Source organism: Epinephelus moara, chromosome 7 (genome assembly GCF_006386435.1).
Source record: "Epinephelus moara isolate mb chromosome 7, YSFRI_EMoa_1.0, whole genome shotgun sequence".
In the NCBI taxonomy this organism is placed as follows: domain Eukaryota; kingdom Metazoa; phylum Chordata; class Actinopteri; order Perciformes; family Serranidae; genus Epinephelus; species Epinephelus moara.
This window is the reverse complement of record NC_065512.1, coordinates 22,699,476-22,716,962: the sequence shown is the minus strand read 5'-3', so window position 1 is coordinate 22,716,962 and position 17,487 is coordinate 22,699,476. Positions and strand designations below refer to the sequence as shown.

At 39.3% G+C, this 17,487-nt stretch overlaps 1 protein-coding gene across 3 annotated transcripts in view; it reads left to right on the top strand.

Annotated features, from left to right (window-relative positions):
• Nucleotides 1-17,487, top strand: part of galnt13 (UDP-N-acetyl-alpha-D-galactosamine:polypeptide N-acetylgalactosaminyltransferase 13) — a 58,845-nt gene that overhangs the window by 36,652 nt on the left and 4,706 nt on the right. The window contains exons 9-13 of one of the 3 annotated variants that reach the window (XM_050049519.1): nt 2,116-2,255; nt 5,102-5,200; nt 6,579-6,713; nt 6,996-7,025; nt 12,005-12,213. In XM_050049519.1, the coding sequence (XP_049905476.1) occupies nt 2,116-2,255; nt 5,102-5,200; nt 6,579-6,713; nt 6,996-7,025; nt 12,005-12,190 (590 nt within the window). In that variant the 3' untranslated portion in view covers nt 12,191-12,213. The remainder of the gene's footprint in view (nt 1-2,115; nt 2,256-5,101; nt 5,201-6,578; nt 6,714-6,995; nt 7,026-12,004; nt 12,214-17,487) is intronic. The other 2 variants (XM_050049520.1, XM_050049521.1) reach the window with 2 other exon arrangements.

Below are 17,487 nucleotides of genomic sequence, written 5' to 3'. Positions count from 1 at the left end.
TCTAATCCTTCCTTCGTCTTCAGTGGCATCAAGGCTGATACATCGTGCAGTCTCCGTTTTGGCTAAAATAACAAACATCATGGCACATGGCACTACACAATTGTTGCATTTGCGCATTTCTGAAGGAGGTGCCTTATTTAGAAATACACTGTGTGTGTATAAATGGGATGTGACTTAGTCTCCTGACATGCCTCTGTGCAGAAATTAGATGATCTGTGTGGTAGAAAATCTTCCATGACCACCCACACAGTCCATATTTTCAGGTAGGGTTGCAAGGTGTTTCTTTTTTTTCTTATTATAAAGGGTCCCTCTGGTGTTTAGTCTTGGTGGTGCAAGAACACAGGGCTGTTCTTTGTGATTTCAGAACAAAACAAAAACTAAACACTGACTGATAAGCCAACTGGAGTCTGGAGCATGTTCCAGGAGACGTCACCGATGACATCAATGAATTCACTGTGGCTGTGGTGGATTTAATATGTAAAACAACAAAAGCAGCTGTACACAAAACTACAGATAAATCATTCCACAACCAGAAACCATGGATAAACACACACACTATAGCCAGTTTGGAAGCATGGACATGAATTATTATTAGTATTATTATTATCACTACTTTCACTACTACTACTACTACTTTGATTAATATTTTAATTATATTTTTTTTACTGGTGCAAACAAAAAAAAACAGTAGTGGATTTGAAGGTACAACCATGATTGGAACAGAAGAAAATAATAGACAAAGAAAACAAGGTGACATACAGCATTTAACATGGTATATATAGAACAAAACAAACAACAACAAAAAAAAAATTAGATAATTGTCCAAATAATTATAATAATATCTTGCAAAAGCAGTTCAATTTGGGAAAATTTGTAAAATATGGTGCACGTTTATTTGTATGATTGTGGGTGTGTGTAAGTCGAAAAACCAATTTAAAAAAACATGATGGTGTTAATTAATCAAAAATAGCAATAATCCATATACTAGTGATAGGCGACACGGTGGTGCAGCATTGTCATCTCACAGCAAGAGGGTTCTTGGTTCAAACCCCAGGGTGGGGGAGCCCTTCTGTGTGGAGTTTGCATGTTCTCCCCATGTCAGCATGGGCTATATCCAGGTACTCCAGCTTCCTCCCACAGTCCAAAGACATGCAGGTTAATTGGTGACTCTAAATTGTCCATAGGTGTGAATGTGAGCATGAATGGTTGTCTGTCTCTATGTGTCAGCCCTGTGATAGTCTGGTGACCTGTCCGGGGTGTACCCTGCATCTCGCCCAATGTCAGCTGGGATAGGCTCCAGCCTCCTTGTGACCCCTAACAGGATAAGCTGTTACAGAAAATGAAAGAAATGAATGAATACACTAGTAATACAATTACAGTTATACATATAAATAGATAAAACAGCAGCGTGGTAATAGTAACGAAGGAATGAAAAACAGTAAGATAAATCATCTGTCTTAAATTTAGATGTGTCAGCTGATAAGGAGGGTCCTGGCAGGGAGGTGGGGTCAGTGATGTCACCATCAGTTCATGGACAGTTATAAAGCAGCAGCCTAAAATGTTAGAAGAGGCAAACATGTAGTAAATTGCAACGCACAATAGAGCTGCAACTAAAGATTATTTTCATTGTCGACTAATCTGTCGATTATTTCTTCGATTAGTCGACTAATCATTTTATCGAAAAATGTGTTAAAATGTTGAAAAATGTCGGTCTGTCTCTCCCAAACCCCAAAATTATGTCATCTAATGTCTTGTTTTGTACTCATGCCAAATGGTTTTAGTTCACGTTATGGGAGAGTGTGTAAAGCTGCCATTATTTGAACATTAAAAGCTGCAATAAGAGTATTTTAGGGTACTTTTATAGTACTTTTCTATAAAAAATGACTCAAACCGATTAGTCAACTACTAAAATAGTCACCGATTATTTTGATAGTCGATTAGTCATCGATTAGTCGACTAATCGTTGCAGCCCTAATGCACAAGTTGAAGGAGCTGACTGGATCACATTTCACTGGAGTATAACTTGTATGATGTCGTGTGACAAATGAATGATAACATGAAATGATGTTCATTGATGCATATAGCTGAATCTTTGTCTTGGCGTTCTGACTACAGGTGTGATGCGGGTGGACTACGGAGATGTCTCTTCTCGTAAAAACCTCCGCGAGGCCTTAAAGTGCAAACCGTTCTCCTGGTATCTAGAGAACATCTACCCAGACTCCCAGATACCGAGAAGATACTACTCACTTGGTGAAGTATGAGCTTTCTCCTACTCTGATCTCCCATAATTTAACGGACTGCCTCGCTCTGCATTCAGTCAGATATGTCCTTGCGGGTTCTGGGCTGTTTTTTTTTTTTTTAGATAAATCAGAAAATCTCAGGATCCAGCAAGACGAAACCAGATAAAAACAAACATCCCCGGCTGTTCGTATTCAACGTGTAGGATAAACAAACAAGGGGATGTTCGTGCAGTCAGTATTGATCCCAGTCACATGTTTACACAGTTCTGCTATGAATGCTGGGTAGCTGAGATAAGGCTTGTGTATACATTTTGCACAGTCTCATGGCACAGTTTTGTGTTGTACGCAGCAAGCAGAAATGAATTATTAAAGTCAGTAAAGTGCAAATATAAGTTAGAACCTGTCTCCGACAAAAAACAACAGAGGGCATTATTCATCAGATAATTGGAAGAGATGGAACATACAAAGTCGTTTCTTTAGAAATTAGAAAGGGGATTGTGGGAACTGTGCAATAATTTGCAGCTAAGCCGTGAGAATTCATGCGTAATTGTTTTCAAGATAATGGAAGTTTAAGTTCCTTTTATGAGTTCACACAGAAAACTTTTTTAAGTGACCTGAATTTGCCTCTCGCTGCCCGCGGCTCCATGTCGACAGCAGTGCAGCATGGGGTAAAGTCAGCGCTGACATGCAGTGTGCGGTCTGTACGATAGACGGGAGCCATTTAAAAGTAATGTCAGCTGAAGAACTTGTGGTGAAATGAGCTTGTAATCCTCCAACATTTATACAGCATGAGGATGAGAGGATTTCTTCATCGGTGCTGCTCTGCTGTACTGCAGCACAAGCTGGTTCTCTCTCTCTCCATCTCTCTTTAGCCACTGCAGCACCTCAGCTCCCATCTTCCTCTAAACCAGAACCTCTCCCCACTGATTCTCCTCCTCCATAACACACAGTCAGCCTTTCTTTAACAGCTGGAACCATTAGGTTTTATATCACTTAATTATGAACACCATTCTGTTTCTGCATGATAGGCGTAATAAGTCGCTTAGGCAACATATAGAGCCAGCTCAGCTTTAGCTCTCTGAATGTATGAGTTCATTAGAAAGCTGAGTTGACTGTAAAGTCAGTGATAGCAGGGGATACTCAGGCTGTGCGGTCACATCACTTATCCAGTTCAGCTTTGAAAGTCGAGATAATGAGCGGATTAATATAACTGGCTGACATAATATCTGTTATATGGAGAATGTCTAGGGCTTCAACTAACGATCATTTTCATTATTGATTAATCTAAAAATATTTGTGAAAAATGGCTGCTGTAATTTCTCAGAGCCTAAGCAGCAGCTTCACACAGTCCAAAACCCACAAAATATTCAGTTTACAGTGATATATGACAAACAAAAGTCTCAAATCAGCAAATTTTAAGCACAGGGTAAGAAGGAACGATACTGCAGGTCCTTCGCTCAGACAGCAGTCAGACTTTAAGAGCATAACACAAAGTAACACTGTAATGTCTCTGTCTCCATCACTTGCAACCTTTATTTATTTAACAGGGACAGTGCACAGATATTTAGCTGCACCAGGGTTAGCTATAAACTAATTTTCATCTGAAGTCCCTGGGCAGCAAACCGAGAATAATTTCTCTTCTAAAAGACACTATTATATAAAAAACACAATTTCAAAATCGAACATATTCACGACACAACGGCTTCAGCAACAACAACAACAACAATACAACTACAACATCATGAGAGAACAAGACATGACAGCTACTATGCACTGTTTAACTTAGGTTACATATACTGTATATTCATGTGTTTATATGTATTTAATTTGTGCAGCTTCACTACTTAAAAATATTTACTTCCTACTACGCAACAATAGTTTTTATATTTCAGTGCTGCACACCATGTGTGCATTACAATTATCCATCATGGACATACAGTGACTGTATAAGCGAAAGGCGTTAATGTTATTTTAGTTTTTATTCTTATTTTATTCTTGTCCTGTTTTTATCTTGTTAAATTTAATTCAACACTTTTATCTTTTGCTTTTGTCTCTTGATCTGCTGTAACGAGCAAATTTCCCCAGTGTGGGATTAATAAAGTTTATCTTATCTTATTTTATCTTTTTCTTATCTTAGCTAATAAAATGACTAAAACAATTATTTGCTTATCAATACTTATTAATATTCTGTACATTGACTGTTTGTTTATTCAGCTAATTGCTGCAGCTCCAATGATTTCAGCCTATTATTTAGTCCACTGTCTGATTCAGTATAACACACTGGACTTTTGGAAATAAATCTCCTGACACTAAATTTGTCAGATTTGGGCTAAAATTGGCTGTGGTGACTGTGTGCCACTTAAATTGTGTGTAAAGAAAGGTTCCACAACAATGAGCCTGTCATTTATTGTATAATATAATTTTGTTTGGCTGTATATTATATATAACAAAGAAAATGAAAGCTGGAATCAGAAAATATTCACATGAAAAATACCAACTAATATTAATTGATTTTCAAAATAGCATATAATTTTATACCAGCTGGTCCAGGAACAGATTGTTTCAGCTTTATATGAAACAAACAAACACACAAACAAAAATTCTGTAAAGTCTGAGTGTAGCAATTAAAGATCCCAGAACAGTAAAACAGTAGCAATAAAAAGTGGTCATTCATGAACAGCGACAGAAAGAAAGTAGTGTAGGGAAGAGGATTAACTTTTAATGAGAAATATCGAGCAGGACCTTATGTTTGATTAAGTCGCTAATAAGTATGAAATTAGCCTTTCAAGAGACAAAAAGTTAATTTCAAATCAGAGTCAAAGTAACTTCTAACTCTCGTATTTCTAATTTCCTGCCTGCAGATCAGAAATGTTGAGACCAACCAGTGTGTGGACAACATGGGAAGAAAGGAGAACGAGAAAGTCGGCTTTTTCAACTGTCACGGCATGGGCGGAAACCAGGTGCGAGATGGAAAAATACGAACACTTAAAGGTCCAGTGTGTAGGATTTAAAAGGGTTTATCAACAGAAATAGAATATAATATACATAATCATGTTTTCATTAATGTATAATCACCTGACACTACGAATTGTTGTGTTTTCATTACCTTAGTCTGAGCCCCTCTTATCTGCTCTACATAGAGAGCAGGTCCGCTTCCACAGAGTCCAATCTGTTGCGCTCTACATTTCTACAGTAGCCCAGATTGGACAAACTAAAACTCACTCAAGAAAGGGGCCTTTTGCATTTTTATGTTGCCTGGAAGTCACTGTAGGTTCTCTAAAATGCTTGAAAATGGAGGGGTTTGGAGACGGGTGTTTAGTTGGTTGCAGTCTTTATCCTCACCACTAGATGGTACTAAATCCTACAGACTGCTCCTTTAAATGTACTTTTGTTGTTTTGTCATCTGGAGTCTGTTTTAAATCTACACACAATGTGCCATGAACATGAGCTGGAAAATTTCAGAGGTATTTTACAAGTGTTGTAAGTGGAATGTAGAATAAATCTCTTTTAAATTAACATAAACCAGTCGAGCCTTTGATGCTTCTTTATCCTGGATACATGAGCTGTGGGATTTCGTCTTTGCTCGGGAGCTTGAGTTTAATCAGGCTGGACCCAAAGTGTGTGTGAATTGCCAACTTTCAAGTCAGTCCGCACATTTTCAATACAATTCGAGTCGGGGGCTTTTGCCAAGTTTTTCTTTCTTGTTCCTAAAGGCCATTGTTGATCTGGCTCCACGCTGTGGGTCATTGTGAAGTCGCTGGCATTTTACATTCAGTCTGAGCCAAGAATTTGATTGTACTTTGGTCTAATCATTGTCCTCTCTGTCCTTGTAACTCTCGCTGTGGGATATTGTGTGTAGCTGCAGTACATGACATGAGGCAGAATCTCAGTGTAACCCGAACTGGCAAACAGAGGAGCAGAAAGCACTATAGGAATTTCACAATCACATTGTCCAGGCCTGGAAAAAAACATGTGATGAGTCAAAATTATCATGGACAAATCATGAAATTTAGTTCTATGGATAACCCTCCACATCATGTAACATAACAGCAAATTAATTTTCTGTTGCTGTCAATTAAACACTGAACAAATGGAATGGCAAAATCTTTACTGTGGGTCCTTATAGGAAAAATTAGAGAATTCTGTCCTTGAAAATGTGTGGGAACCCTATACAGTGCCTTATCTAAATCAGTTTTGGCACCACAATAACCATGACTTCTGTTAATCAAAATAAATATGCCTAAATCATTCACACACCCTCTCATCAAAGACCCTTTTCTGAACAATGATTGCATTTCTAGAAAGCCCATCGATGATGCCTCACGTCTTGTTTTGCAGGTGTTCTCTTACACGGCGGATAAAGAAATTAGGACAGATGACCTCTGTCTGGATGTCTCCCGCCTCAACGGACCCGTCGTCATGCTCAAGTGTCACCACATGAAGGGCAATCAGATGTTCGAGTACGATGCTGAGGTAGGATTCATATTCCCCGTAGCGGCCAAATAATCCATAACCAGGCTGCTGTTGCAGGAGGCCATTCTGTGTTTCCTGATGACTGATGTTTTGAAAAATGATTTTGGGTGAAAGGCCGATTGATTGTGTTGTCATTGGGGAGGATTTGGGGAGCATTAAGTGGGGGAAGGAGTACCAGATTGCTGCCACCAGATGGTGCTGTGTGTCAGTTTTTTAGTGGCACAGCAGTTGCTTTTCCGCCTCAGTGGTGTCTCTGCTCTCATGCTCTCTCCTTTCACTCAGTATGTTGGCAAGTGGGAATATGATTTCGAGGTAAGCTGTTCAACTCATGGCTCCTGAATATCCCCCCGTAGTTTGAGTCCTGTGCTGTGTTGTGATTTATCTCATTACTCTGTGTAAGTGTCAGTGGTTATTAGAGTAGATGTCGTATGGTTAATTATTTTTTGCAGAGGAATGAAGTTGAATCTTTAATGGATTTCGATCCTAATGTATTATTTAAAATTAGTTCTATTTTACTCATCACACAAAATTCTGCACAGCAAATCACCCATTCTTGAGAACTGGGACAAATCATGTCCAACCAAAACAAAACCTTAAAATGACACTACTAATTTCATTTCTGGGGTGAAACATTATTTTCAAAGGATTTATATGTATGAAATGAATCTGATTTATAATATATTTTGATCTGCTTTTATTTTTATAACTTCCAAAGTTCCAAACACCCTTGTTCCAGACAAGAATTCACAACTTCAAACAATTAAAAAAATGTGTAAAAGCCTTCAAGATCTCAAACTAACAGTACAACAACAGAACGTTGACGACATGGGTGTAAAAATTGACTGCTGTAATCATCTTTGTTTTGAAATTGATTTTTTTGTGAAAGTGTTGGCCTATTAAAAACATGTCCCAGACTTATGGTAACTCTGTCAGATTTCTACAAAAACATAATTTAATCAGGCATAAAAGGGGTTGGCTGTAACCTAAGGACCACTGTCTCACTTTATGGTCTCCAAAAAGGCAGGAATGCTGCTCAAGTACTAAAGTATTAAACAATATTGCTCTTGGGTGTGTCTCAACCATAACATGTCAACTCCGCGGCCCTTCTAAATCAAAACTAAACAAGAATAATGATTTAAAAATGAGTATTTTTATTATTAGCATTAAGAGGACTAGCCGCTTGGCAGCTTTGGAAAATAAAATGGCTACTCACTACGACTGCTGTGAAACTAATAAATATATAACTTTTTGTCACCTCTGTAAGACATGAGCTCCGTCAGATCTCTGACATCCATTATGTATGCTGTTCAAGAATAATTTAAAACACTGGGAGGCTGGTCCATTACAGAGTTTAAGAGTCAAGACTTTGTCTTTTAAGATACATTTTCCCACCCTTATTGAAGAGTGAAAATCAAAAAAACCTCAAATAAGGTTTTGTCCTTATTCTCAAGAGTGAGTGAAAAACAGTCAAGTCAGGTACATGCATCTAAAACAAATGCAGTCTAATACAGTCCTACAAAATAAACTTGTTCAGTATGTTCAGTTTTTGTTGAAACTGATTAGGAGAGGTGTTGATTCAACTATGTGATTATTTTGGAGCAAGGTTATTATATTAAACTAAAAGTCAACAAAAAAGTTACACTGGATGTTAAAACAAAAAATAGTTTAGAAAATCTCTTTGGTTCAGTGTTTGTGAGTTTGGTTAAATTTGTCAGCACAAATGCATGAGGAGGCATCGGTGCATATGTTTATTGAGGCTGAATATTGACCTGACTGTGAGTCAAATGTCTAAACAAAGGGTTGTGTGTGTGTGTTGTAAAACCTATTCTGAACTTTTTAAATCTTGCCCCTGACAAATACCTCCCATATTATAAATAAAAAAAATAACAAAATACCTATCTAAAACTAATACTTAAACAAATAAAATAAAATAAAATAAAACTAAACATAAGAAAAATAAACAAATTAATAAACTGAAACAAGCACAACCACTCTGGAAACTTAACTGAATCTAAACTGAATTGAAAATAAAAATAAGGAAGGAAATGAAACAAAAATAAAAACTATGATGATGCTGTTGAACTATTATTGCATTGACATAGAGATGTTTCTGCTATTTAATTAATCTACCCTAATTGAAATTAATGCGGTGGACAAAATTATTAAAACAACTGCCAATTTGAAAAACAAACCTTATCCTAATGCATTCTCATGTTGTGTGGTACATTACAGACCTTATGGCCTGTAAGACACACTCAGGCAAGACACTGTTGTATATACACAACATATGAATGTGTCAGTGAGTCACAGTTTACTCATTTGTAGAAGCACCGAAATAAAAACATAGACAATATGAATAACAAAGCAAAAATCTGGCAGAATAATATTACTTAATACTCCTGGCTATACAAGCTGTAATATTCTCATAATTTCAGTTTTCAGTCAAAAACAGAAACAGATGTTACGGGCTCGTAAATGAAGAACAGAGAGACATTTTGAATCTCATAGGAGAACAAAAATATTCTCCTCGAGCCCTGTTGACTCAGAACTCAAAGTACATTATGGATTATACAACACAAAAAGCATCTTTTATATTAACAATTTATGCATTTTCTTTTAAACCACTGGGAGAGGGTTATAAAAGAGTGCACAGGATACAGTGTTATCTATCAGTGATTGAGATGTCCAATCGCTGGCATGTAGATATGACAAGGTGAGGGAGCCTGGAGGCCTTTCCATCAAGCAGTGAACAAACCCTGGGAGAAATCCTTTCATTACACTTTGTTCTCTGGGTGCATTCTTAATATGGAAAAGTTGAATAATTCATAAACTAAGAGGACCGGTCTCTGTTGTAAACAGCAGTGGGGTTTCACTGCTGTCAGTGGCCGAGGTTATTTTAAGCCCAAAGTGTGACGGACGGGGACTGAATCCTGGGTGACTACAGTGCCATTAACATTTCATCTGCTCATCAGTTTCACTTTCACAGGGATACCTGACGCTTCCTTTTTCCTGCTGTATTCATTCACAACGGTGACGGACAGCCTTAGTTCTTTTTCACCTGCTCTGCTGTTTGAGCCAGAAATAAGCTGTGTTCAATCTGCTTTGTCCAACAGCCCCACGTGAATATACCAGATACATATTGTGAAGCAAATTATTCACCTTATCTTATTCACACAGAAAATTTAAATCTGTCAAATCTATCCAGCTCTATTTTTTACTTGGTATACATCAGGACCTTTAAAGATCTTATGTCTTAAATCTATCTTAAATGCTATTTGACAGGAGAACAGACATCCTCACAACACCTGTATGCGTGTAATGCCCCTGTTTTCACCCCCTCTACACATTAAGATCACGCAATGATTCTGTATTGTTTAGCCAAGGCCTTGCTAGTGAGCTTGCTCTTTATTTCTCTGTGTGGTAAACACAGAAACATCAGTGTCATTTTACCTCCCTTTTTATTTTTAACTGATATTCAAGTGTTTACTTGGAAATAGTATATTTCCAGTTTTGGTGTGTATTTCCATTGGTCTTAAAGGGAAATTTCGGTTTATTTCAACCCGTCTCCTATCGTCCTAAATTTGTACAGCATTCACAGGTAACGTTACACCACCAATCTCCAGAGCTAAAGCCTTCCAGCAGCCATTCCTCCTCTGTCGTCCTCTAACGTTACCTGTTGCGCCTATCTCTCTCTCTCCTCGTCCGTTTTTCAATTTCACGAAGCTCTTCGTCAGTGTATTCAGGCTCAAATAAATAAGGGCGGCCATAAAACTCAGCAAATTCAAATTCCTCCTCCACAAAGTCTGGCAAAAAGTCAGCCATTATTCTATAAATCTTTCATAAAATAAATGAATGAACCTTTCAGGCTACTGTCCGGTTCTGCCTTCCAGCTGTTGCTGCTTGTTCTCGCGAGATTTCAGGCACGGTATGAGATAGCTGCTTGTTCTCGCGATATTTCGGCCGCGCTTTGGGAAGCAGAGGTAAATGGTAAACACACCGTAAGGTAAGACAACAACTCTGAAGACCACCTAAATGTAGAATGTTAGTATATAGGCTTTCCACATCGAGAGGCGATGGCTGCCCTTATTTATTTGAGCCAGAAAGGCATCAAATTAACAAAAAACAACAACTTTATACTACTGTCGCCTTCACGTCATATGACATGTATGTTAGAGACAAGAAAGATTCTCATGTTCAGACTTACAAACGTTTTGTGCATTGACTATATAACACAACATTCATTAAATTTGGGCTTAATTATGTTAAACATTGGGCTTTCTTTGTCCAATGTGTGAGGCGGCCATATCTGTTTTGTTCTTAGTAAGAAATATCAGAGATGTCAGAGTTTACCCAGTCACAATTAAAACTTGGTAGCTGGTGTTAAAGCTATTCACAAGTCAGAAATTGTTATGCATGCATCGTTAAGCCACAGGTTGTATGAAAAAAATCAAAAAGGTAAAGCCAACATATCAAACATCTGTGCCAAATATCACCCCAGTTACCCTCTTAGTAATTGATTTAAAAAATTCTTAAAATAAAGGCAAACAGTGTGTATCAAAATCCATACAATACAAAAATGAAAGTATCGGGTAAAGGAGAAAGATCAGACAATAATCACTAACCAATGATAAACATATTTTAAAATACATTGTCTCATTTTAAGGATGTTTTTATCAATCATTAATGTGGTAATTGTCTGAGGATGAAATCTAGCTCAGATGATTTGATATTTGCATTACATTTGTACTTTTCATTGGGTCATATTAGTGTTTCTAAAGTGATTATCGTGTGAGCTGATGGCTGCCAAACTGCAGACCACTGTTCGAGACCAACAAGCAACAGCATCAGTTGTTTTCTAGCGAACTGTTGCTGTGTTTCCAGCAGCGTTTGTGCCACCAAACGTTTGTGCTTTAAGTCAAAAAGATATCCTCTCCAGCCCAAACCAAGTGGGGCTTTAACATAAACAGACATCAACCACAGCACTGTTGAAATGTAGTTTCAGTGTATACACTTAATAATAATGCACAGATGTAACATATCCATGGTTTTTAGAAACATACAATGCCAACATTTACCATGGTGATTGGGATGAGGAATTGAGTCCAGGCTTTGAACAGCGTAGATAAACAACACACATTTTCTATGTGAATTAACTGTCATTGAAAAAAATCACCTGTTATTAAAGTGGAAACGTTGGCTGTGAAGAACAGATGGATTCATTTAACAATAATTGATGACTCTCGGACTTACCTTCACTACCATCTGTCCCTTTCACTCCTGGCTCGCCGCAGAAGCACACCTTCCTCCACATCATCACCCAATCATGTCTGACCATCAGCCGTCTGGAGGACGGCACCTACGGCCCCACGGTGGAGCACTGTAACAACAGTCCCATCCAGGCCTGGATCCTCCACAACTACACACGTCTGGAGGTCGCCAGACGCCTTTACTTCAATCCCACTGATTATTTTCTCTAAGCTGTAGGGCCTGAGGTGAGCAGGTTAGTACAAATTAGGCTAGGAGTAGAAGCTGGTGGTCATTTTAGCTGCTCCTTAGTGATGTCGTTTGTCATTAGCATTGTTAGAAGTAGATTAGTTTGACCTGTTGGGGCTTTAATAGGCACCTTTGTAGCTGATTGTTGTCTCTGTTTGTAGAGGAGTCTTTTTTACTTTGTAGTTTTTGTCAGTAAGGGCAGATGAATGCAGAGCTTGTCGTTATGATGTTGATCTTTCAGGTATTAGGCACAATGTGCATGCAAATTGTTTTAGGAAGCTTTAAGTAGCTTTTACCGGTGACCTTTCAGGAGGAACACATGAAGACGGGCACAGACACATCAAGCAATGACAGATGTCCCATCAAGATGGTTCTGCGTGTAAGATGCTATCTGCAGGACCTTTAGCCAGGCTTCATGCTAAATTAGATCTCATTTGACATTCATTTTCCAACATAAATATTTTATTTTGATGTGAAAATCCACCGGCTGTCCCCTGGACTGCCTGCGCTGGGTGAATGATGCCGGAGATGGAGAAGGACGTGTTTATTTTTAGCTGATTATCTGCTCGCAGGGCTGATTGAAATGGGCTTACCATTGTTTACAAGTTCTTTTGAAGTGATCCTTCATTGTGAACCTGCCTTTCATGGCCCTGGCCTCTCAGGCCACTCGTCTATTGCCCTGAAGCAGCTGTGTGTACTGTGTGCCATGTACATATTGTAAAACCAATGAATTCCAATTGTGAGTGCTTTCACCACTTGGCCTGCTTATTTACATACTTTTGTAAGAAAGGTTTTTTTGGCTCAGCATTTCAGGGATGTTGTTTTTCTGCTTTTTCCCCAGTCTGTCAATTTCTCTGTGGCCTATTCTGTTCTGCTGAGTTATATGGTGTTTGCACCTCAGAGTCCCGCACTGTTGTATCTCTCAAAAAGCTAAAGAGCAATTTCACTGTAGCATGCCACAGTTTTTGTGTCCAAGCAGGGTAAATTGGGTAAGGAGCTCCCAGGGCTGCTGGTGTGTGTCAGAGTTGCGGCAGTAAAGTGACCTGCTGTTAGATGGCCTGATTTGCTGTCCACACTCAGAGGTCCTCGTGGTATAGCCAGCACCAGAGGAGAGCACGTACACAAGAGCGGGCCACCATTAGAGCAAATGAGACTGTTGCCTGACTCTGCCTTGAGACAAAAGGAATCCGCTGTTTTTTGTACTTCCCACAAAAAGCAGCCCGGGCCCTCCAGATCTCCTCCCAGAGTCAGCACAAGATCGCGTCAAGCAGGAACTCTCGTGCCTTTCAGCAAGTCTACTGTGCTGCTTGGCGACAAAGAGGATACTTTTCCTCAACCGGGGCTTATGTTTAGAAACCGTCCTCATTTAATTAGCCGGTCTCAGCTGTGCACACACTCAGCGACTTGCTCCGGAGATGCTGGTTGGTTTGCTGGGAGGCTGAGATGGGAGTTTTCTCTGCCCCAAAGGAGGCATGAAATAATTATGAGCAAAGGACAAGACCTCCACATTTCTAGTATTTTCATTAAATGTGGAACGGGTTTTCTACCCTCCACCATTATGCTCCCCCTCTGTCATCTCTGCCGCTAGAGTAGGTTTGGATCTTTCAATGAGGAGAAAAAATACAACTCTCATTATCACCTAAGCTAGGTTCATATGATTTATTGATTCGAGCTACATCCAGTTGGGAGAAGTTCCATGTACGAATACGCCTTTAAGAGAAGTATTTAATGGTTATACTGCTTGTCATTTGCAAATTCTGCAAAATAATGAGTGAACATTTCTGATTTCCTTTACATATCATTAAACCTAGCTGCTGTTAAAAAATAATTTATTTCAACAAAGCAGGAAAAGTAAAATGTCTCCAGTGTGGAGCTACCTATTGTTCTCTTCTTTAGTTTTTTGGCAGGTGTGTAAGGTCGAACGCCACCTGCTCTCTTTGTTCTTGTTCTGTTTGAACAAATGTGCCCTGTAGGGTGGCCGGTAATGTGTACTTCAGGAAAGATGTATGTGTGTGTGCATGTGTGTGTGCGCACCTCTTTGTATCCAGGCAGAGAATGTCAGGCCCTTGTGTTTTATAGCTTAAGATCAAACATGGCCTGAGCGTCTGTGTGTGCTCATTAGTCTGAATATCCTCTGTCAACAGTCGAAGCACAATCTTGTTTTAATGATGAATTATGCCTCAACTGCAAGATAAATCATGCCCATGCTCGTGTTTTAATGGCACATACAGACTGTGTTTATAGATGTTTACATGTTTACATTCTATCATGTGTGCTGTTCTGTTCACTTAGAAAATGACTCCCATGATAGCAGTTTAGACTCATTTTGTGGTCATATATGTTGTCTTTTAAATCCCTCCATTTATAAACATTACAGAGCCTAATGGTGTCTCAGTAGCACTCAATGATTTATTTTTAACATAAGTTTCCCAATTTATCTCACGCCATTGTTTCCCTTCCTTACAAACCAACTTCGGCTCCTCTGCTTCTCCCCTACTTCTCTGCATGTGATCATTAGGACAAGAAAAGCAACTCAAGTGAGGAGCGAAATTGCGGAAGCGTGTTACTTCTGAGGGAATGAACATAAATGGTTAATCAAGGCCATTGAGAGTTCTCTTCCAGTTGTTAGTGGGGGGTGTTATCTCTGGAGCCTTTGTGGCAGATAGCCACAGATTTCTGTGGTACTTGCTCATGTGGTGCTCGAGCTCAGCTCATCACAACAGGTGTGTTTTTCCCAGTCTGGACATTTTAAAAGTGCTTGTTCTGTCCTCTGGCTTCTCTGGTTTGTGTGATAGAAGAGTAAACAGACAGGACTGATGGGCGAGAGGGGACAATGTGTGGAGTGGCGCAGGAGATACATCTGAGAGGACGAGGTATACTGAAGAGTGAACTCCAAAAATAACAGCGATGTTTGAGGTCAGAAGCAGCAGCTCCACTCCTGCCTGTTTTTTGAATTATGTTCTTTCTCAAACACAGAATGGGGTGTGGTTATTATTCATTCATTTATTCATTATCCATAAGCACTTGTCCTGTTCAGGGGTACAGGGCAGCTTGAGCCTATCCCAGCTGGTGTGGTTATTAGTCAGACAAAATCCATTACCATGGTAACCAGATTGCCATTCTAGCGGAGAGGTCAAAGCGATAGCATGGATATTAGCATGCATAGTGATAGCAGTCCATCTAATGAAAGGTTGGCTGAGGATTTTTCTCCACCTCCTTCACCTGATTGAAATATGAATATGAATCGAAAACGATAGCTGCAGTTACCTCCGACTGATGACTGCGTAGCTTAACTAAGACAGTTGATATGGGCAACTAGTTTGTTTGCTAGTTTCAATAACACCAACAACAAGTTAAAGAAATACCAATTTTTCAAGCAATATATCCTGTCAATATAATTATCTTTGATAAGTTAGCTATGTTGGACATCAGCTATTTTGTATCAAACATGGCTTCCACTGGGGGGGTTTGACCACCCTGTCAGTGAGTTTCACAGTGCTGTGCTTTAACAACAGCAAAACAACATCCGTTTACAAACTCTAACACAACTCGTGCAGTGTATTCCAGTGCTGTGTCTCAAATCAGATATGTTACGTTAGTACACTTGCATGTAGTACACTGTGTACACTATGTACTTACTTGTGCAGTGGGCAAATTTTGACAGTCTCTAATCAAACATGGCTGCTGCTGCTCACTTAATGAAAATGGTGGTCACGCGATTTGACAGCTTTTTCTTTTCTTCTTCTGCCCATGAATTGCAACTGGATGGAGCATTATCACCAACCTTTTTTAATTTATTTTTTTATATAACCCATATTTAACCAGGTAGCAGAGCCAGTGTTACCAACTTAGCAACTTTGTCGCTATATTTAGTGACTTTTCAGACCCCTCTAGCGACTCTTTTTCAAAAAAGCAACTAGCGACAAATCTAGCGACTTTTTCTGATGTTATTGAAGACTTCTGGAGACTCTGTTGTGAGAGCACGTATCATTCTTATTCTTCTCAACGAGCAGCGGATGCTGCCGTGGGCCCTTCCCTCGCCCCAAAGCACTCACAGACGGCCCAGTCCTCCCTCCCAACAGCAGTCAGAGCAGGAGATGTTAACCCCTCCACGTCCAGACTGCAAGTGAATCGCGCATGCACGGAACCGCCGCTGGCTGATCCCGACCTGGTTTACAGTCAGGGCGGGATGTAAATGTAAAATTTTCTTTGTCTAATATAAATCACTGGAAGAAGGTTCATTTGTAGTTCTAAACATATTCAGGGTGTTTTTTTACTCAGTTTTTGTCTCTCCCACGACGTTATTCCTCTCTCCTACAGCAGCCATTACAATTACATTCATATGGACAATTATGCAAATTGGGCGATGACGTAATTTAGCGACTTCTAGCGACTTTTAGGACAGCCAATAGCTACTTTTCTTACTGAGGAGTTGGCAACAGTGAGCAGAGCACGTAATGCTTTCTTTCCCAGCTCAGTCTGTGCAGGAACAGACAACAAAACTAAATCTTGAGACTTCAGACTATAGCTACACTCAGATCTCTTGACGAACAGTTGTCACTCGCCAAAATAAATGCCTGCTATATCGGTTTTCTCACTTGTCTTCTGTATTTATTGTATTAAAAAAGAAGGTGCGTTCACAGCATGTTATGAACATCTGTGGCTTACCTTATGGCTTTATCACCAGCTGATTTGACTTAATGATAGCTGTTGCATTTTCAAAACTTCAAAAAAGTAAAAAGTTAACATGCATGAACACCAAATGGAACTAACGTTACCCCCCTAGACCGTATAGTTGTACCACAACACATGTAACGTCAATGCCTGATGACAAATATGCCACTGTAAACTAGCTCATAAGCTAACGTTAGCATTTGTGGTATCGTTTTTGGTACTAAATCATTACCAATTTAACCCAATAAACCAAATAAACTCAATAAACAACCTAACAGTGTGTCGCTGTGAGCTAGCTTGTAAGCTAACATTAACATTTATGGTAGTGTTTATGCTACCACATTATTACCAAATTTACCCAATAAACAACCTAACAGTGTGCCACTGTAAGCTAGCTCGTAAGCTAACGATAACATTTGTGGTAGCGCCTTAGGTACCAAATTATTACTACTTCTATCAGACATCAGTATAGTGGTAGGAAAAAACACATGTATATTTGGACCATGCTCTAGTCATCACCGTAGCAGTCGACAGACATCGAAGCAGTTTGAAATGTGTTTGCGGTCCAGCCCCTTCCACTACATAGGCAACATGGGGACCACTGAGG